Source organism: Pseudopodoces humilis, chromosome 7 (assembly GCF_049639895.1).
Source record: "Pseudopodoces humilis isolate 2021_Gansu_Grassland_sample_001 chromosome 7, ASM4963989v1, whole genome shotgun sequence".
In the NCBI taxonomy this organism is placed as follows: Eukaryota; Metazoa; Chordata; class Aves; order Passeriformes; family Paridae; genus Pseudopodoces; species Pseudopodoces humilis.
In genome coordinates, this window is record NC_142206.1 from 27770370 (window position 1) to 27791854 (window position 21485).

Genomic DNA, 21485 nt, shown 5'->3' on the forward strand with positions numbered 1-21485 from the left:
GACATTAAGCTGGGGTCATGGTACCACAAGGAATGCTGCTTAATGTGAAAGAGCATCTGACTCAAAGGCTGAAGAAAGACATTCTTTTTGCATTACACATACTATAGGCCCTGGGCTAACAGAGAGCAACCTGCAGCTATGCATGCTCCACTCGTGTAGTCACAGTATTTGGAGAGAGCCTAAGTGAGTGAATGAATTGGTATGTTCTTGCAAAATATTTCTGCATTGCTACTAAAAAGAAACTACTGTGGCCCTTGCTCTATTCCTAATTTTTCTAAGGAACCCTCAGCCCACAAGAGACCATTTCTTTTAGGCTTGTGGTAGGTGTGGTTCTTAAGAAGTGCTCGGCAATAGAGATAGGATGTATCACTTCAAGGATGAGGCACCACTGACGTGAGATGCCACACGGGAGACCTGCAGAGGTGTTTTTGAGGCAAATGAGGAACAAAACAGTCAAGACTGATAACTGGAAGAGAGCAGGAATGGCTATGAAGAGAAAGAGATGAAGTAGTGAACAGGACCTGACCCTCATGTTGTGTTAGAAAGGGAGGATCTTCAGCTGGAGTCTCTGCGATGAGCAATGTGTGTACACAGGCAAGTGAGCACGTGAATATGTTCATGCGTTTAGCTGGGATTTATTTCTGTAAGTTTGATTCCATTGTTTCTGTTTATTTTCAAGTGTGACTGAAGCTATTTAACTCTCTGATTAATTCACCTCCCTATATGAGTTGTTTTCTGTGATATATTCCAGCACTGCACAACATTTCTGGAAGCAGCTCTCTGCTGTTGGGATGAATTCCTCCCTGATGTGTAGCATGGCACATTTGTTCTATTTACTGGTCTTGGAATAAGGTTTGCATTCAATGTAAATCATATGTGGAGGAACATTTCTGTGTCATGTCAGATTTTGCTAGTTTGGTAGTATCAGAAAGCATGTGATCCTCTCAGCAAGGAAAGGTATCTTTTCACATCTCCTTTTGCTTAGTTGCAGTTTCAAGGTCCCCAGAACTTTAGTTGCTCCACTGTAAATCTCAGTAAAAACTGCCATTTGTTTTGTGCTGGCATTTCAAGGGCTCCAAAACCCTGTGATCTTCTTAGCCCATCTGAGCTCATCAGTATTGTCAAGAGATTTCTTTATTCAAAGGCTTAAGAGTGATATGAGCAATTTCACTGATTCCTCCTTCTCTAAATATATCCTTTATTTTCTCTTCAATTTATTGAATAATTATGCATACACACTTCTTTGCTGGACAGGCTTAGTTGTCGTATTACAACCATGCAAATACAACTGGAGAACAAAAATTCTTATTACATCATTTGGTGGTATCATTGACACATAAAAGAAGTATATTCCCTACAGCATTACTTCCTTATCCAGCAATTCTCAGCAACTGTTTGCGTCACTAGCTGGAAAATAAAGAAACTTTTCATAGGGTGGTGATGGGCACTGTGATGAGACAGCAAAATATTACTGATAGGTCTGGTAGTGAAGATGACACATCTGTGCCCACACCTACCATAGACATGCCTTTTTTTCTTATTGGAGAAACAGCCTTTCTTTCTCCACTCTTAAAAAGGCACTTAGGCTGGTGGAAGTGGAAAAGATGTTTTCCAATCCATTGGTTGTAGTCTAGGAACAGCAGATTGGGTAGAGGCGGAAAACCCCACGCAACTTACGGTGCCAGTTTCTAGAAGAGGCAGGTGGCAGTGCTTGATGTGCATACCTGTGTTCCTAGTCTTTCTACGGATGAGCAGTTGATTCTCCCTGCCCTGATTATGCACAGTGTTAAAGTGTGTCAGAGAAGGATTTTAAATATGGGGCTTTCCAAGAAGGCAGGCAGGAGCTTATTGCAGGTGACTTAGGCAATGTCTCAGCCAGGTAAGGGTGGTTTGGAAGTACAGTACTTTATTTCAGCGGTGTATTTGTCTTGTTTTGTTTTGCAGAAGGAACACTGATCCTACCTTTGGTTTGTTTGTTTGTTTGTATTTTCCCCTCCAGAAAGCCTATTGCTGACCCTGCTACTGTGATACCGCTGTTTTGCAAAGCTGAAGTCGACACGCATGTAGGGGCGGGGGTTGTAACTCTGGCAATTTGTCCTTCCTAATTAGATGTGACTGTTCTGCTAGCTTTCCCTTCTTTATTCCTTTCATTTAGTTCATTGTGGGAGTTGGCTTGGGTTTTTTTTTCCTTTCGGTTTCCTGTTTTGATCCTGGAAGATTAGCTGTGCAATTTGGTTTCTTCTGTGCCAACCAACTTTAGTGGCAGAGCTCTTAAAAAAATTAAAAGCTATATCCTTCCATCCCGTCTTGCGTCTTCTCTGTACGCTACTGCTTCCGTTTAAGCAAAGTTTACAGAATTGCTTCACGCATTTGGACACCAGGAAGGGAAGCTGTGAAATGGAGAATAACCTAATTTCCACCAGGTCCTTTGTTGCGGTCGAAACAACGCTAATTGAAACTGTAGTCCAATTTCTATTAAGACGGATGGTCTCTCTTTGAAATTGGGTTTGTTTCTGATTTCATCCTTTTTCTTGTTTTCTTTAAAAAAAAAAGAAATCCCCACAAAAACCAACTCAAAGCCAATCCATTTTTAAGAGCTCTGAATAAAACTGCTTTGCCAATGGGGAATGGGTGGAGATGACTCTGATTTTCTCTTGTGCCCGGCAGCGAAAGGGTTAATGCCTGCTTTCCTCTTTGGTATCTATTAGTTGCAGCCCATGTTGTGATCAGTCCATGTCCATGTGTGTTTTGTTCCCAAATTTAATACCGGTTAATTAACAAGCAATAAGTGAGCCTTAACAATGACCATTGTTTCCGATCTTCCTCAGGACACCCGACCTGCCTGCAATTCACCACAAACATGACTGAGGCTGTTAAAACCTATCAGTGGCAATGCATTGAGTGCAAATCCTGCAGCCTTTGTGGGACCTCAGAGAACGATGTGAGTCCATTTTCCTTTTCGTGTGAATAAGCGTCACTGCGAGCTGCTGCAATGCCCACCCTTGAGAAGCATGCGGCACTGGTGTGGGTTGTTGTTTTACTGCTGCTTCCATGCATCTCCCAGGAAGAGCCACCCCTGGGAGCAGAGGTGGGCTTCTCCCCAGTGTCCCCATTCAGCCACTGGTCTCTGCTGAAATTACCACGGGTATCATGTAGAGCCACTTAAGATGCTGATACTTGTGGTTTGTGTACTTATGCAATAGAAATTAGCTGGGGGCCATGAATTCCTGTTGCAGGAAACTTTCGGTATGATACTCAGAAGTAGATGTGAATACATGATAACCCAAGAGAGGAAAGTATGCTCCTTCTGTCCCTGATTTTCTTTACTTTCTTGGTATGATTTTTTAAACTTAATTACAAGACTTGGGAAACATGGAACTGTCTGAAGCGAGATGGCTAGGCCTCACCAACTCCAGTGATTTCCAGAGCCTGCAGCTGAGCAATGTCCTCCCTGTGGGGGTTTGCAGTTAAAATCTGATGCTAAGGGTCCTTGGTGGCCTGTGAGAACCTTGGAAAATTGACAGTGGCTGGAGAACTTTGGAGGTGATTAGCTAACACTATATTCCCTAGAGCAGAATAAATTTGAAGGCTAAGATTTTGTTTCTGCTTTAGCATAAAAAAATCTGTACCCAGGGAGCTGTTCTGCCCTAGGAATCACAGGATACTTCAGAGCAGCTTTTTTCGCCCCAAATATATGAAAGAGCTGCAGACCACATGGTGGGGTCATGTAATTTCCATCTGTTTCACAAAAAAAAGTACTCAGCTAAGTCTTAGAAAAACTGTCTAAGTCAAAGGTTTCCTCTGAAGGAATGAGATCAGCGCATGGTGACACAGGAGCCCCGGAAAACCTGTCCTCTCAGTACAGCATATCCTCAGCATAACAGCTTTTATTCCTGCATCATGAGGCCATCTTGGACAGGAATCCCTCCACTTCTCATTGTGATTTTCTAGCTAGAAACTGAACTGTCTTTGTGCTGAGAGAGGCTTTCTGCAGCCTCTCAGGAATATGGTGGCTAATCATGGATGAAAAAATGGGATGCTTCTAGCTTTTACATTCCCAGTAGTCTCTTAATCTCTGTTGTTGCAGCTCTGCATTCCCAGCTGAGCATTGCTGGTTACCCTACTTATGTTTTCATCTTGGCAAGAGACTAATTTACATCATTTTCTCTCTTCTCCTCTCCTTCTCTCCCTGTTTCCCTACTGTCTCTCCAACAAACCTGCCTCAGGACCAGCTGCTTTTCTGTGATGACTGTGACCGTGGCTATCACATGTATTGCTTGAATCCACCAGTCTTTGAGCCTCCAGAAGGTAACATATGACTGAAGTCTGCTTTGAAAATCCCAATAAAGTCTTTGGGGAGAAGGGAAAAATTTCAGAAAGGTGTTTCGAACCATGCAGGGTTAAGGAAACAGTAGCAAAGCAAAGGGAGGTAGCACTGGAAAGAAACAAAATTAATAGATGTGAAGCGCTAGTGTGATCTGTGGTATCCTATTCAGTCTTGCCTGGTCTCCACCTCTTACAGAACATAGCTGTTTTGTGGGTCATGGGTACTTTTGGATATCCCACATGTCATTGGTCACCTCAATTTAGTCAAAGCAAAGGGAGGTAGCACTGGAAAGAAACAAAATTAATAGATGTGAAGCACTAGTGTGATCTGTGGTATCCTATTCAGTCTTGCCTGGTCTCCACCTCTTACAGAACATAGCTGTTTTGTGGGTCATGGGTACTTTTGGATATCCCACATGTCATTGGTCACCTCAATTTAGTCAACTGAACTGAGCACCTGTGAAATGTGACTTTGGACTTCCTAAGGAGTCAAAGTCCCAGGGAGAAAGCCTCAGACGGGGAGGTCCTCTCTGGAACATCTGAGAGCATGTTGTCAGGAGACTGGGTTAAAGGGAATGACCTTCCTTGCTCTATGATATGTTTCTGTCTCGGCAGGGTGAGGGTTTTATGGTCTTTATTACATTTGGTATGTAGTTACGACCTCTGCAAGGGGTTCAGTCTGACTACTATGACTGGTTGGAGCTTGTCACTTGGCTGTGGAGCAGAGGAACCAGTCTTACCATCGGAGGTTCTCTGACTAAAATCCTCAGAGAGCAGTGGAATTGGAGGAGACTTGTGAGTGTGAGTGACTGTGGTTTACATGAGGGGCAGGATAAGAATAATTACAAATCAATCATGAATTCAGGAGCTAATGTTTGTAACTTTGGTAAAAAGGAAGCTAAATCAGGAGGGGAAAATTTGGAAATGCAGCTAATAATTAGCTAAAGGTTTCTGTTCCGTTGGGAAGTGGTTTATTGAAAGTGTGAAAATATATAACACCTCATTGTAATGCATACCCCAGCAGCATTGTAGCTCATGTAGAAAGCCTATGGACACAAAAGCAAGGTCAGCAGAGGCTGCTTCACAAAACTACAGGCAATTCCAATATTAGGAATATCTGATATACTATTCAAGCCAATCTTGACATGATCTCTGAGTGCCTGGATTTTATGTCATCCCTATAAGAAGGATTTCTTCATTTGCAGGGAGCTGGAGTTGTCACTTGTGCCAGGAACTGCTCAGAGAGAGAGCATCAGCTTTTGGCTACCAGGCCTGAGGAGCTCCAGCAGTCAAGAAACACCTTGCTCCTGGTGTTGCCATACCAGCACACAATTCCCATCCAGAACACAAAGACACAATCCACATCCAAATGAACGGACACTCAAATACAGGAAGAGGTATCTGTGGTACTCACTGTCACTAATGCCAGACCTCCTGGGCTCTGCTAGGACTGTGTCCTTTCCCAGTGATCTGGATGAAGTCTCTTCACTGCTGTGCATGGTTGCTGCTTGCCATTAACAGGCTCACTTGCATTATGGAAGGGGGAGGGTTGTCAGACTGACACGGAGAAGTCAATTTTGTGTGGCCTCGTGCTTTCTATTTAGTCTTTTTTTAAATGAAAAAGTAGTAAGATATTTCCCAAGGAATTATTGGTGAGTACTTCAGCTGGGAGCAGCACCAGGTGTTTCTCTTCACAGGCTTGACTGGAAAACTCTTTACTGCAACCACTCTGTAGATGCATGGGTGCTTAAGAGGGGTGCTCTGAGAGTTGCATTTAGTTCAATACTTCCAGTTCATGAACAGCACATTGTCACTAAGAGAAGCACTGATCAAAACTTTTTGGAGTGACACTTTCTCCATTGAATCAAATGCCCTGATTTGGCAGATATTAGGAATCTGTTTTAAGTGTAAGGAAGAGCAGCACTGGTATGTACACACTCAGATGCTTAGAAATGCCTTTGGTATTCAGGATATTCAGGCATACCGTCCCATTGCAATGCCAACAATACCTACCAGACACGTAATTTCTTTTTGTTCAGAAAATTATGAGTGAAAAATCTTTTGTATGCAACTGACTTTCTTTTTAGCTCAGAAAATGGAACAAAAGAAAAATCATCATCCTAAATTGATGATAGAAAGTAAAAATTGTCAGTTTTCTGAGCAATCTAACGTAAGTTGCAAAAAGGAACAATTTTGGCTTAAGGTCAAATGAAGCACTTTGATTAACTTTTTTTTGAAATTTCTAAACTAAAATGTTCTGCAAATGAAAGCTGCATTTTCTGGGCATTGTCTAATCTGGGCTTTCAGCATTTCCTAAGTGTTACTGTTTTTTGTCAAAGTAATTATCAAGATCTAACTGAATTTCCAAACAATTTTCCCCCAAATTCTCTACAACCACAATTTTGGCCAATGACATAATTTGTCTAAAAACCTTCCCCAGCTCTAAAGAAAAGAATAATCTGCTGAACCTAATGTGAAAAGAAGAATTTTCATAATGATTAAAAAATTTAAATAGGAATAGTTCTACTTTATTTAAACAAAGATTTACATGTGAAATGAAGAAATATTAAGTGTGAACATCCATTGAAAAAGATTTATTGCAGTTGAAGATCTTTGAATAATTTAAGATATTACTAGGAGAATAAGTACATAAAATATTTTCTACAAAATATGTCTTTAAGGTTAAAAACCTACCACTCCCTGAACTGCCAAGTAGCCCAGAATAACCAGTTTTTTAGGTATGATGTATATCACTTTCTATGCATAGATTTAAGTGGGTTAATAATATAAATTTATCAGAGTCCCAAGCAGCATGTGGCTCATGTTGCTGGTACAAGTAGGTAAGGATACTGAAGATTATATTTGGCATTTTTATATTGGTCAAAACTCTTCTGCAGAGGTAAACATTCCCAAACACTTGAAAGACATTGTGAGACAATATTGGTGAGCTATTTTTTCTTCCTTCTCCTGCTAATTACACTTACTTAGGATGAGCTCTACTGACCTAGTGCACTTTTTCTCATTATTTAGATAATTTCTTCCCGTTTTGTTCAGCTTACACACCAAAAGTAGCTGTCAGCTACTGGATTCTCCCACCTACTCTTGCAGCCTCTTCTCAGGCTGGAGCAGGAGTATTTTGACATGTTAGGATAAAAAAATATAGAAAGTATTTATCCTAATTGTATTGGACCAAGACTCTCCTGGAGCAGCTGCACAGGCTACCTGTAAAATTGGTTTAATATCCTGTGCTTCCCATGTGTCAGCCCTTCAATGAGCTGAGAGCACAAAGAAATTTGAGCATCAAGTCTGGAGAGAGCAAAGTGGAAGCCTGTGTACTTGCATCAGGTGTCTGATACCTGTGGGGACAATGCCCTTGAGCAAATATAAAATAAAGCATCTTCCTCCCAGTCTGGAGCTGCCCTGGCCCTGGGGAACACTTGGAGGACACAGATGATCTGCATGAGCATTTACAGCCATCTGTTGGTGTGGTTGAACCCTGCTGATCTGGTATTTTGGGACCATCACATGGTTCAGTCTCATACAAAATCCTGTTACTGTTGTGGCCAGAAGTGCAACTGTTCACCAGAGACACCACTGGGCTCTCTCACAGTAAATGGGTATTTTGGGAAGAGTGACTGGAAATGAGAAGTGTGTGTGCTGGAGGAAACTTTTATGGTGGTGCTGGTGGTGGGATCAGCAGATGTGGGTTAGTGTTCAGGCTGGTCCTCAGCTACCAGTCCTGCTAGACCAAGGACTTCCATCATAAAAATGGCCATCACCTTCCAGTGTCTGATGCTTACACTGACCTTGGAGGAGTAGGACAATGCCTGCATTCCTAAACAGAGAGGACATGCATGATTCTTTGGCTGTGTGTTAAGCAGATACTCGTGACTCATCATGTAAGTCTCAGGGAGCCTAGTTGGTGGAACCATCTGGTGCAGAATTTCAGTGGTCTCCATCCCTGTGACAGAGACATTGCTAAAGGAGCTGTGCTCACTGTGCACACCTGCTTTCCTATTTCGTGGTTTTGATCCAGAGCTGTTTTTACCTCCCATAACCATTCTGCAGCCAACAATACCTTTCATGTTCAGAAATATGGCTCCTCCGTGGCCTTGCTGAAGTTTCATCACTAATGAGGTATGACAGAAGGACAGATTGCTTGATCTTCAATGCCAAAGCATTGTTTGCCACCTGAGATCAGTGTGACAGGGTGCATATCCACAGTGGACCAGCTGTGTTTCATCTCTCCAGCTTTATGCTGTGTGCTGTGTAGCCAAGCAGCTCCAGGTAACTTTGGCAGCAGATTAGATACAAGCTCTTCCATTCAGAGAACTTCCTCCAGCAACAGCCTCCCTTCTTCACTAGCTGAGTCCAAGATAAGGGGCTGGAATGGACCTCTCAGTGACACTTTTAGCACGCATGCAGAGCCATGTGTGTTGGTGCACTTCAGCAATAGTGACTGACCTCCCAGGTGAAAAATGCACCAGCTTTGCTGAGATGTGGAGAGGCTGTGGCACTACCATGGGGGTGAAGAAGAGTTTAGAAACTCTGATAACTGATTCCCTGTCACCTGCTGCCCCACTGGGGATAGTCCTCCTGTATGACTGCTGGGATGTGTGACTTGGGCAACACCATCCGCTGTCAGGCAATCTTTCCAGAGACCTGCTCTGGGCACTAAACAGTGTGAGCACCCCGGCTCAGTGTGCTGCTCTCTCTCTTGCTATGGCAGGACATGCAAGTTTGTTGGCAGTCCCTGAGGTGAACAATGGTGTTTTTCAAAACTCTTTTGTGTAGGCAAGGCAATTAATATTTTAGCACAAATCAGGGCAAACTACCAGGAGATGGTAGATCCTGCATGCCTCTAAGACTTCAAACCAAGAACAGACAGATTTTTAGATGTATTTTAATTAAAGTGACGATCTTATTTAGTCACGGGAATGTCTGACTGAAAAAGGCTTGTGTTATAAAGGAAGTCAGGCTGGATGATGTAAGTGTTCTTCCTGGCCTTATTATGAAAACAGATGTTTACTGTGGGAGAGGACGTATTTAAATACAAGTGTGTCTGCATAATGGCCTTAAAGTACGTTAGCTAAACATATGCACATGATCCTTCTACTTTTAACTCCTTTTGGATAACCTAAAAAAGGTCAGTTAGAGAAAATCGTCTTTACTGATGCAGTAAATTGCACATTACCTCCTTCATGCCCACAATGCCATCTACTTTGTGTTGGCCACCTTGGGCTGTTCCAGAGATCGAGCAATTCAGACTGTATTGTGTGAAACCATGGCTTGCCTCTGGCTCTCCCTCCATCACGTTGTGTGCTGCGCTGCCCAGTTTTCTGTCCATGGTGGGAAGACTGGCTGGGGAGGGCAGCACCTGCTGGGGCAGATGCAGAAATCAGAGGGATGGAGAAATGACCACAGAACGGGGGCATCCAAGGGATACCACTGGGGAAGTGAACTCGTGTTGCCATCACAGGGCCTCCCCCATAGCTTGGAAAAGGCAATACCTTTAAGAAACATGAGATGGGTCCTGATCCACCCCCAAACTGTGTTTCCATAACTGTGTTGTTGCATCAAGTTTACAGGGCACAGAGTTTACATTCTGTAAACATACCTCAGACCAGTTCTTGAGCTAGCAAAGCCGCCATTGTGTTCTTTTGAAGCAAATGTTACTCTAAATAACTTTGAAATAATGATTTTTTATCTCTTTTTAAAAGGAGCTTAGTCATTTCTGCCCCAAAGGAAGATTCTCCTGCACCATGCAGTGTTATGGGGTTTTAGCATTTTCTTTACACCTACAGCATGTGTTTTGACAGGGGTCACTTGGGAGGTGAGGAGTGGATGGGGGTTGAAAGGAATATTAATTAACCTTGTCACTGCTAGAGGGATAGCGTGCATTACGGGCAAGAAAATTCCAGGTAGAGCTGGGCATGATTTTTCTGTGTGGAATGAATTTATTTTCAAAAATCTGCTTTTGAGAGAACCATAATTATTCATATACTGAAGTCCAATCTGGAAAATTATTTAATACAAAAACTAAGGGGGAACAAGAGAAAGAGTTGAAAATTATTGTTTCAATCTTTTTCGAAAGAATCACTTCAATATTTGAATTTTAAAGTTAATGTAATTTATATTGGGAAAAATCTGGCACCAGTCTGAGAGGAAAGTAAACATAAATTTTATAGAGGGCATTATTAAAAAATAGATTATCTTTTCAATCTTGTTATGGGAAGCTGTGGGATGATCACGAGGAGGTCACCTGCCATTTTAACAGTTGATCAGTTCTATAATTTTGAGAAAATAAGTTCTATGGAGGGGAGCAGGCAGACAGGTCAGGAAAGCCCCCTTCACTAACTGGTCTGGGTTCATTGTGATCTTAGCATCTCCCACTTTTGGATGACAGGAGGAAGGGAGCCTACAGCTGAGCAGGGTGACCAGGGCTGCCAGGCAGGAGCGGGGGGTGCTGCCCCAGCCCCCCCAAATAGGAGGTGTCTGCAGAAGGAGCCCCCAGCCAAATTGGCAGGGATGCTCACGGACTGAGGGCCAAACCCAGAGCTCAGTTCTAGATGCTGACCAGATGGGGGACAGCCTGTCCTGCAGAGCTGTGGGTTGTGCCCAGCTGCCCATCACAGGGGCACTCAGAGCTGCCCCTAGCCAGTATGGGAGTGGGACATTCCCCACACCCTGCCTATGTGCAACTATAAAGCACAGGGCTTATTTCCACTTACAAGGATTGTGGCACTGCTGTGGGCAGCTACTCAAATCTGTGCCTCGCTTCTGGAGAAAAGGCAGGATGTCAGTTCTTAGCTGCCTTTGCAAAACACTTGGAGCCTACAAACAGTGTTTGAGCCCTAAGTGCTGCTATTCACCACAGTGCTGCAGACCCAAGGCTGTGGCAGAGCAAGAAGAGCCAGCTCTTCTAAGCTGTTCCTTACACCATTTATTTCTGCCAGCCACGGGCCCACGACACTGCCTGGGAGATAGGAGCAGGTGACAAGGCAGGAGTTGGATGTGAAAGATCCAAAACCCTGCAGAAGGAACAAAAGGGCTTAGTTGCTGTGGCTGTGCTTCTCTGGTAAAAGAGGGCAGGAGTTGTGACTGGCAGGCAGCCAAATCCATCTTCAGTGGTGATATAATTACTAGCAATGACCTCCATCCCCAGCAGTAGTTGAATGGCTTTTCAGGACAGGCAGTAAACCTCATCTGGTTTACATAAGATAAACTCAGGTGTGTTGGAAGGGCAGGGAGAAGAGGGGGCTGTCTATGGTTTGAAGGGGCCTGATTTACAAGTGCAGCTGCCCAGCCCGCTCCCCATCATGCTCCCCTGGCTTTGCAGGCTCAGGCCATGTCCCCATTCTACCAGTGCTGATGCCATCGTCCAGGGCCAAAGCATCATGTCCCCATTCCTGGGGTGCAGTTTTGTGGAGAGTGCTGGCACTGGCCCAGCTCAGTCTCTGGTGCTGCTGGCTGGGGCACAAGGTCTCACTGCACTGCAGACAAGGGCGAGAGTGACTGACGCTCCTGGGCAGTGTCCTTGGCCCTTGGGGTCAGTGGCTGTCTTGAAGGAAGCAGGCTGCAGGTTGTGCAAGCACAATTTTGCTGACCTGATGGCCAAGCCTTAGCACAGGCTAGAGGAGAGGTGCATCACTCTCCTGTCTCTCCAGCTGCATCCCTGGGGTTTTTGGAAATACCACCCCCCCACCATTGTGCATTGAGACACTTAACTGAGGGGAAAGGGGGAGTGTAAAGAACAACAGGTACCTCTAGGGGATAGAAGGGGTTTTAGGCTCTACCCTTTTATTATATACCATTGAGAATGCCAGGCAATTAGCAGCTGGGGAATTGAGCCAACCGTTTATTAATATTTTTTGTGTATTTCTGCCATGTTGGGTGAAAATGTAAAGTATTATTACATTAGCACATTTAGAATATATGTTGTTACTGCTGTTTTGAAATGAGACAACTACTATTTTCAGATCAGCTTACTGCCCTTTGTGTGAATGAAGTTAAAAATAAAACACTTCATACCTGAAAACTGCTGATTTTTCAAGTATTGATATTTTCTTTCAGACTCCTGTCAGTCTAGTCATCCATCTGATTCAGTTCATTGTAACAAACTATAGGTTTCACCTCCACAGTGACTCAGGAAATATTTCATCTCTTCCCACTTTCAGAAGCTAGGGAGAGAGAAGGGCAGGTTTTATTCTTTGCATTTGGAAAGACTGATAAAGGATGACACATTCATTTCATGTTCATCTCCTTTCTTTGCCTTGACTGAATTGGCTGGCTGGGAGAGTGTTCCTTTCTGTAGCGGCCTGAAGGGTCTTTGCTGCCATGGCACACCTCTCTATGAGAAAGCACAGTCCAGCATTTTGTCCACTTGGATAGGACTCCTGCTATTGCCATATACGATTTTGAAACTGCTAATTCTCATCAGGGACCCTTGTGCCTACAAGATAAGGACTTCCCTTCCATTTCTTATGATCTTCTGCCTGGAAGGCCAAAGCCCCTGCTGCCCATGAGTTCTGGTGAAGCACAGATCTGTTTCCAGCCTCAACACGTGCTTCTGCTGGACACAGGACCTCATTTGGATGTTCACAATGTACTCCCACTGCAGAATTCGTGAGCAACAGTGAAAAATGAAGTATCTGCTGAAAACCAAAGGAGAAGACATGGATCTTATACCTTATTTACTCTTCCTTTATAGTTCTCCTGGAGTGCAACACTAGAGATGTGCTCCTGCATCCTTTTGGGAAGGCTGTGCATGAGGAATTTCCAAGTGTCATCTCCTTTGAGCTTCATTACAGAATATCTTTCCTTTCATTCTCATTTTTTTTCTTTTCTTACAGTATTTCAGAGACAGTGTATACTAAAACTGATTTGAAAGGTTTAGAACAATTCAGAAATAGACAGGTCCAAACCAAACCATCAGCTTCTGTCTCTCCCTTAGAAATGTTCAACAAACCTTTGATCATTGCAGAGAATCAAGCTTGTGTGCTTATTTAATCTCAAGGCCATACAGTAGTTAATAAAGACTTTTTAGTCATAAAATGTTCCTTAAAAAAAGTGAGAGAGATTTCCGCTTTACCTTGATGGCTTGCCATTTCTTCTGCTGCAGAAGAGATCAGCAGTCTTCCTGTTTACTTAGACTTTCTTCCAGAACTGCAGCCTGGGTCAGAAGTGATGGGTATAGGCCTGGAAATAATTTATTTCATTGAATTGCAGGTGTAAAGAGAAACTCAAGAGTATTTAAGTAAATTGTTATCTGTGTGACTCAGTCAGATCTTATAAGAACCAGAAGCTTCTGTACATGCTAATTTATTGGTTCACCTGTTCTTCATCTGCCATTTCAGGTTGAATTTGCCATTGGTATACACTTTTTTTTCTTCTTTCCACTAGAAGTGGTTGAAAAGAAAAACACCAACAATTAAAATTGGAGGTGAGGAAGCTTGAGTTACAATCTTTGCTGTTGATACTTTATTTGATTTGGGACAACATTGTCCCCATTATTCTGAAGGAAAATAGAAGGAAAATCTATGACATCATAGCACTTCTCCCAGATAAAAGCTATTTGTCATCATCTTGTAAGTTCACTTTTAAAATGCTGAAGTAATGATCTTTGAATAGTGGCACTGGCACAGCCTTACTGTGTGATGCTGTGGTATTGATTTTTAATTAGGAGAATTTAAGTTATTTATACATACATATATTTGTATATCATCCTAATGTTATTTACTGTAAACATTGCTCACTGATCAGGAATAAATCTAGAGTTCTTTAGTAAGTATTACAGAAGAAGGAGGAAAGAGAAAATCCTACTTGTTTTGGAAAGGTGTGTCAGCATTCTAACAAATTTGGAGCATGACTTACCAACATATGAAAGAGAACCAATGCTATAAAAAGTGGGTCTGATTCTCAACTGCTCTCAGTCAACATTCATCCACTGACTTTGTGGTTGGCCTGGTATCCTTAAAGATGCCAAGTCATGGACTTCAGTCTTTATGAAAAAGTGTATGGCTGCTTAATAGTTGAGCACACCAAACACATGCAAGAAAACAGTTATTTCTATCTCTGGCTATAAGTCTGGTCTGGTTTTGCCCTGTTCTGGCTCAGCCTGGCTCCAGTGATGCCATGTCACAAGCTCCAAAGGAAAGTGAGAAATCTCAGCAAAAGATAATGATGGAACATTCAGCAACCAGGGCAAATGTCTCTCTGACTTTGTGGAGTTTGAGCTTGTTTCATCAGTTTTCGGTATACTGCCCTCTGATTCTCTGTAAACAACTCCTCACTGCTACATCAGGAAACAGTGGACAGCAGCACATTATTTTCCTCATCTGTATGAGACCTCACTTCAGTCAGCCCCATCCTCCCCTCTCTTATTCATTTCTAATCTGTTCTAGTATTTTTGATCTCTCTGTCTCTTCACGTGGAAATCTTTCCCAGCCCCTATAATTTTTAGCAACTCTTCCTGGAGTCAGTCCTCTTCAGCATCATTTGCTCTGAGACAGCCACTCAGGATATGCCACAGGTGTTTAAAGCTTTACTTCCAAGTTTTACTTCTCTCCCAACAGTATGTCTTTCCTTTTTAGCCATCCTGTGGGTAGGCCCGTGGTCACCTCTGGGATATTTTTCCGTTGTGATTACAGCTCATCCCAAAGGAACCTGTGTTAGAGCCAAGCGAAGCCCTGCAGCCTTGCTGCTGGCACACACACCCTCCTTTCCCCAGTGCTCCAGCTGGGGATGTGGTCAGGCTGCCGGTGCATGAGATCACATCCAGCAGGGCTACTCCCTGGAAGCCAAAGTGTTGCTTAGTAACCCACTCATGGAAGTACCAGAAGCATTTTTCAATCTGTCACATTGGCAAAGAACACTGGCTTCTTGATTTAGAGGCATTCGGCTGTGCGTGGCAGGGCCATGCTCCATTATCTTGCATCCAGCACTATCTGCAAGCAGGGAAACGAACCTCCCATTTAATGGAGGGGCTGGGAGAAGGTGGGGGTGTGAGGCACAGAAAATATTTTTCTAGAATTGTACATGAAGCTTTTAGCTGGTTCTTTTGGCATCTAGTCCTCATCTTAACTCCCTTCCCATGGGAGATATTCCCTGCTTATGAAATGCACTCCAGGGTCCTATAGCAATTGGCCAAACAGGACCCTGCAGCACCTTCATCTATTATGAGACATTACTGCAATAAAACTTGGTGTATCATACAGAAACTGGATGAGGTATTGCAATATTTATGCTGTAAGCCTCAGTGTCATGGACAATTGCTACAGAATAATGTATGTCTTTTCTTAATGCAGTGCAGTCACAGCAGTTTCAGCAGAGCACACTGAACACAGATCATCTGTGATTGCATGGTTTCCTCAGTTATTTTCAAATTATTCTGTTACAGAGACTTAAATGAAAAATATCCTCTCATTTAAAAATAGACCGTAAAGGCTCTTAGGTTACTCCCCCTTTTAAGAATAATTCAGTCTGAGCGCAGAACATCCAAGAACTGGGTTCTGACTTCAGAGGCTTTCTCCTTTATCTGGCACTGGTTTATCATTAAAAATGGCTTAAAAAAATAACTTGAAGGCTTTTATTTTAGGTATCTTATTGATTTTGCTATCACATCTCCTCATTTTGGAAATGAAAAGGTATTTTAAACAATGTCTAGCTTTGAGCTCTGGGGACCAGCTGGACTCCTTCCATCCTTCTTCTTCTTATCAAAAACAGTAGAACCATAGAGTGTGTCTAGCCATGGCCACACCCATTGCTGTGGCTTGCCTCCTGTTGACAGATTGTGTCCTGGAAGCCTTCTGCAAAAAATTGAAGGGCTTTTATATGGGTCATGGAAGGTCCAGGGTGGTCTGAAGATGAGGTTGTTAGACAAATGTACCTAAGGGCTCTTTTGGTCTTTGGAGTGTCATTTACCTGGGATGATGCTCAATGTTGTAGTGATGAAATCAGCAAGTTTCATCACATTTTTTTGTGTAAAGCCTTGTCAGTGCAAGGCTGGTGACATGCACAATAGTTGTTTGCTAAAGCTTGGCTCAGCATAGAGGTGAAAAAGCATTGCACAATATCAGAAGCTCCTGACGTGATTTCTGAGAACTTTTTGAAGAGCTGAGTACCTTCCTGTGCTCTTTCTAAGTCTAATAAATAAATTTGGCAATGGGACAAAGAGTCCTTCAAATTTATTGTATGTAGTTGTATTTTTATTACACATAGTTTAAGAAATACAGAAATTTATCATAAATGCTCCTAATGACTGGCCAGCATAAGAGCATTTGATGACCTGCTGTGGATCCCAGAGTGTCTACATCACAGAAATATTCAGAATGGACTGGTTTCTTCAGGGGGCAGGAAGCATTCTTGGCAGGGAAGCAAAGGCTGTGAAGGCCTGATCGACATTTCAGCTCTTAGAACTGGCTGTGCTAGCTCAGAACTGATGGAAAACTTGCCATTGGGATGCTTTGCTCTGTGGAAAAAGGATAAAGAGAAGCAAGAAGTGTACCATATGTTATTGTTTAAAAAGAATCAGCGTATCTGTTTCTAATCTTCTAAAACATTAACCTTGAAGTTTGTTCATAATGAAATAGTCTAGCCTTACCAGCTAGGCATTGAAGCAAAAGATTTGATGTTATCAAGACAGTGGGCTAGGGAAGAGCAGGTATACCAGGTAACCTCTAGGCAATACTGAGAAAGCACATTCACTCCCTGCATTCACAGGGGAGGGCACCTCTTTCTTTGCTCTTGCTTGCACATTCTGCATCTTAAAATTTGAGGTGAGAACCATTTTAGGGCAACTTAGTTAGCTACAAAGCAGAAGATGTTCCACTAGCATTAATTCTTGTTTAGGTTTTGGGGTTTCTATCTGCTTGTATACTCAGAGCCTTCTTTTCAACATTTGAGGATGCTCTAGATTACTTCTGTCTCACCTAACTGGGATCTTGTGGGTTGGAAAAAACAAATTGTGGATTGGAAGCTGCCCCACTTCCTGGCTGTACATACCCCTATCTATACAACATGTGTGTGTATGTTGAGTGATTGCATTGTAGTGGCTTTTGTAATGCAATAACTGTGGTGTCAAGAAAATGTGGTTGGAGAAAACTATACTTACGAATTAAAATGAACAGAAAATCAAAGTCACTGAAAAGGCAATACAGCTGAAGAATTCTTACTGTGAGCCACCACCATGTTTTCCACAATATGCCAACTTCTGGATCTAAATAATATTTTATCCTCTTTGCAGCAGAACTGAAATTCCGTTTTGTGTCTTAGTCTGAACTGGAGACATTGGAGCTCAGTCTTTTCATAATGTGCAGATGAATTGAAACCCTAACCTTGTCATGGGTTCACCAGCTTCCGTAGCTTCCCACCAAAATAATCCAATGCCACTTGGTGAATAGCCTGGAGGAGTTTTGGGTGCTGCTGATTGAAGCATGCCATTGCAATGTTGGTCTTCAGGACCATGAGGTTTTGTATTGATGCTTGTAAGAAAAACACAGCTGTCTCAGATGAGCCCAAATGTCCTATTAGTCACATGGCAGGTACAAGAGACAAGTCAAAAAACTGAATGAGGGAAAAAAATAAGGGTTCCTGCCTGAAGAAAACCCCACATACCATCTCATTTCAGAGGAAGAACCTTTCTGTGACCAATCCTGGGTGACAGGTAGGTGGGCTCAAAGGCTGGAAAGACCCATCTCTGTGGTGTGTTTGTCACTGTGTCTTTGGTTATGTACATGTACCAGAACAGGAGAAAATGCCTGTCTTTCTTTCAAATTCCTTTTCAGCTATGTACACTGCCTCCAGGTTGCCTGTTGCTATACCCCGTGAGGCCTCACTGGAGTCCACACAATCTTACTTGGTATTTGTTTACTTTTGGCAGACACAGACTAAGGTTACAGGTTTGGGAACCAGTACATAATTGTAAGGACACCTTCCTGTGTTACTTTTTCCCCCTCTTCCTCTTTTGTAAAGTGTGAACCTTTCTTTGGAACTCTGAAGTGACTGTATTGTTACAATGTTTGTATGTAGAGGTTTGTTTTAACATGGCTTGTGTGGAGGGCCTTTGCTCTTCTTATCTCACATTCAGTTTTATTAAGTGCTTGATAGCTTTGCCAGCCTTCTGTGGGGGAGGAGAGGTGATGAGGTGGCTTCAAAACTTGGCTTTTTTAAGGGAAATTTGCCCAGCTTTACCCAGAGCAGTATGAGAATCTGAGGTGCTTCTGACTGTTCTTCAGTCATCCTGATCTGATTGCTTCTTGGAGAAAGAGATCAGCCTTCAAACCCTGAGAAAAAAAATATATTGTTTAATGCGCTAAGCCAGCACTGACCAAGAAGGCCCATCAGTTTGTCACGCACGGAAACCTGCATGGTGTTTCACCCCGCCAGGAGGTGTCTGTTGAGCACAGAGTGAATCGTGGCAACTCACACTGCTCTGCGGATGCCAACGGAGCCACCGCAGCTTGCACCAGCCAAGGATCAGCCCTTCCATGTTTTGGTGGTTAGGAAACCTGTAAGCGAAATCCTCTGAGGTTTGAGAGGAGAGGGAATTGGGTGTTGGAAGCCTCTCAACTTCGCAGGATTTCTTTGGTATTCATACACATTTGCAAGAATGTATTCCAAGCATCTTGTACTGTTATTAGTAACTTGTACTGTAGTTTGTTAGCAGTGTTGACTACCTACATAGCTAATTCTGTTGCAACTTAGAAAGCGTGTAAACAACTGCAGAAAACAGGAATTTAGAACTTGTATGTACTGGATTTTTTATATTAAAGCACTTCAATTAAAAGTTCAAGGAAAAATGCTTCTGTAGCCTTTTTATCTGTTTGGATAACAGATGTGTGGAAAGAGATGGGAGTGCCCTCTTTCCAGGATCTTCCCTGTTTGCTTTGGTACTAACCAAAAGAGATGGTCAAAATTTTGGGAAGAACTTTGTATGTTAAAGTTTATTCAGGAAACAGAAGGTGCCAGCAACCTAGTCCAGAAGCCATTATAATCTTACGGAGTCCCTGTGACCAACGCTGAAGCGTCTGAGGGATGGCCTGAGCCATCACCGAGTGCTGATTCACACGGTTGTGAGAATCTGCAAAAGAGGTTTTAAATGGGGAGCAGTCAGTGAATGAGTCCACATGTAGTATATTAGATTTTTTTTTTATTTCAATGTCCCTCAGAGGTCACTGGAATCCTATTCATTTGAAAGTGAAGAAAAAGTATCCCCAGCCCAGGGTTATTTCAGGGATACTGGAGAGTGGTGGGTTTGGGTACCGGGGGAGTTGATTTGGAAAACAGCAGCACACACAGGCAACAAATGGTCCTCACCACACATCCCAGAAATTGTTTCTTTCTCCTCCCTGTCCCCTGGCCCCCCTCAATGTGCATATCCAAATAATTCCCTGGATCACATCACTGTGGGATCAGCGTGCATAAACAGACATCTCTAAAGCAGCTTGTGATTTGGTGATCTCAGCCCAGCTCTTAGTAGCCAGATGCCCACAATATGAAAACAACCATCAAAACTGTCTCTTTTGCTGGCACTGTTTAATCAAAGGGACAATGGGGGAGAATGGCAGTCTTATTTCTACAAAGAGCCCTTCAATGTCAAATTTGCCATACAGTAGAGTAGCATTCACCTCTGTGGCACAGACCACAGCCACTCTGGAGGGGAACAAAAGCTCTCAGACAGCACGCAATTAATCCAGCATCTATTAAACCAAGCACGGGTAATTTTGAAGGAACGTAACAGATTTCTGCTTTAAATTATTCTAAGCACTATTTTTTTTAACTCTACACAGTATGCACAGCTCAAAGTACAAACCAGAAGGCCCTGTTTCTGGCAGCTGTTATCTTTCTGGTAGCTGTTTTACATCCCTGGCATCTCATAATCCTGAGACAAAAATCAAGTAAAACACAGCAGAGGAACAGCATTAAAATGCCTCTGCTTTTCCTGCTGCCCAAAGCCATGTTCAGGTACTCAATGCCAGAGCAAACAATTAATTCCATGACCAAGGGAACTAATGAAATCTGGCTTCCTATGGATTTATGACAAGACGTTACCTTGGTGCCAGAGACTTGAGGAGTTAGTCTTTCTGCCAATATCTTGAATCCAGATGAGGATTTTATCAGCACTAGTCTCTGGAATGGCATAATGAACTTTGAAGTGGATACATTAAAATAAAAATAATAAAAAAAATCAAGCTATATTACACAACATACAGTGAGAGATGAAATTTACTGTCAGGAATTTACAAGATAATTAAAATCACAGATCAAAACAAATATACCTTGTCTGCTAAGTCCCTAAAAATAGGACTGCTGATTGTTTTATTTCTGTAATGTCTGTCCCCACTTTTTCCAGTGCAATGCTATTGAATAACAGTGTGATTGCCAGTAGAATGATTGCAATAAAAGACACAAAGTATTTTTAATAGTACAGCAAAAGATGTAAATAAACAATATGTTTTCACAGGGGAGGAAAATTACCCAAAGATCTAAGATGGACATGTATTTTTAAATCTTTTCAAAAGTGATTTGGAAAAGAAGAGGAAAAGTGAGGCAAGAAGTTTACTAAGAATGAAAAACTCTTCTGGGCAGTCAAAACAAGAGTCGACTGTGAAGAGCTGCAGAAGTTTTTCATGATAATGAGGAACTGGGTTGTAAAATGACAGATGAAATCTACTGTCGATAAATGCACAGTAATGCTTCTGGGGAGAAAAAAAAGCCACCCTAATTATACATGCATAATGAGGGGCTCTAAATCAGCCATCACTGCACAGGAAAATGATCTCAGCATCGTCGCTAATTTTGAGAAAATGACAGGTCAAGGCTGAGCAGGTGTCAAAAAAGCAAGTAAAATGTTAGGAATAACTAGGAAGGGAGAAAAAAAATAAAAGACAAAACAGAAAACATCATTAAGTCTCTGCATAAATCTGTGGTGTGGTCCTGTGCTGGGCAGCTTCTCCATGCTCCCACCCTGCCATCCCCACAGCCCAGAACACATCCAAATAGCCAGAAGAGGCACAGGGGACAGCCAGAAAGTACTGGCACTATGGCACAGCTGCTATGCAAGGAGAGAACAAGGGTGCTGGGACTCAGTGGCTGTCAAGAGAGACAGCAGAGGAGAGACAGGTTTGCAGGTTTCCCAGGAACCAGCCACCACAGAGAAC

The 21485-nt window shown here is 42.6% G+C and overlaps 1 protein-coding gene across 3 annotated transcripts in view; it reads left to right on the top strand.

The window, feature by feature from the left end:
- Positions 1-19091, top strand: part of DPF3 (double PHD fingers 3) — a 167768-nt gene extending 148677 nt beyond the window's left edge. For 2 of the 3 annotated variants that reach the window (XM_014252104.2, XM_014252105.2), the window contains 3 exons: positions 2829-2941; positions 4227-4308; positions 5532-17462. In XM_014252104.2, the coding sequence (XP_014107579.2) occupies positions 2829-2941; positions 4227-4308; positions 5532-5602 (266 nt within the window). In that variant the 3' untranslated portion in view covers positions 5603-17462. Of the gene's footprint in view, positions 1-2828; positions 2942-4226; positions 4309-5531; positions 17463-17569 lie in introns of those variants that run through there. The other variant, XR_001331443.2, reaches the window with a different exon arrangement.
- The last annotated feature ends 2394 nt before the right edge of the window (positions 19092-21485 follow it).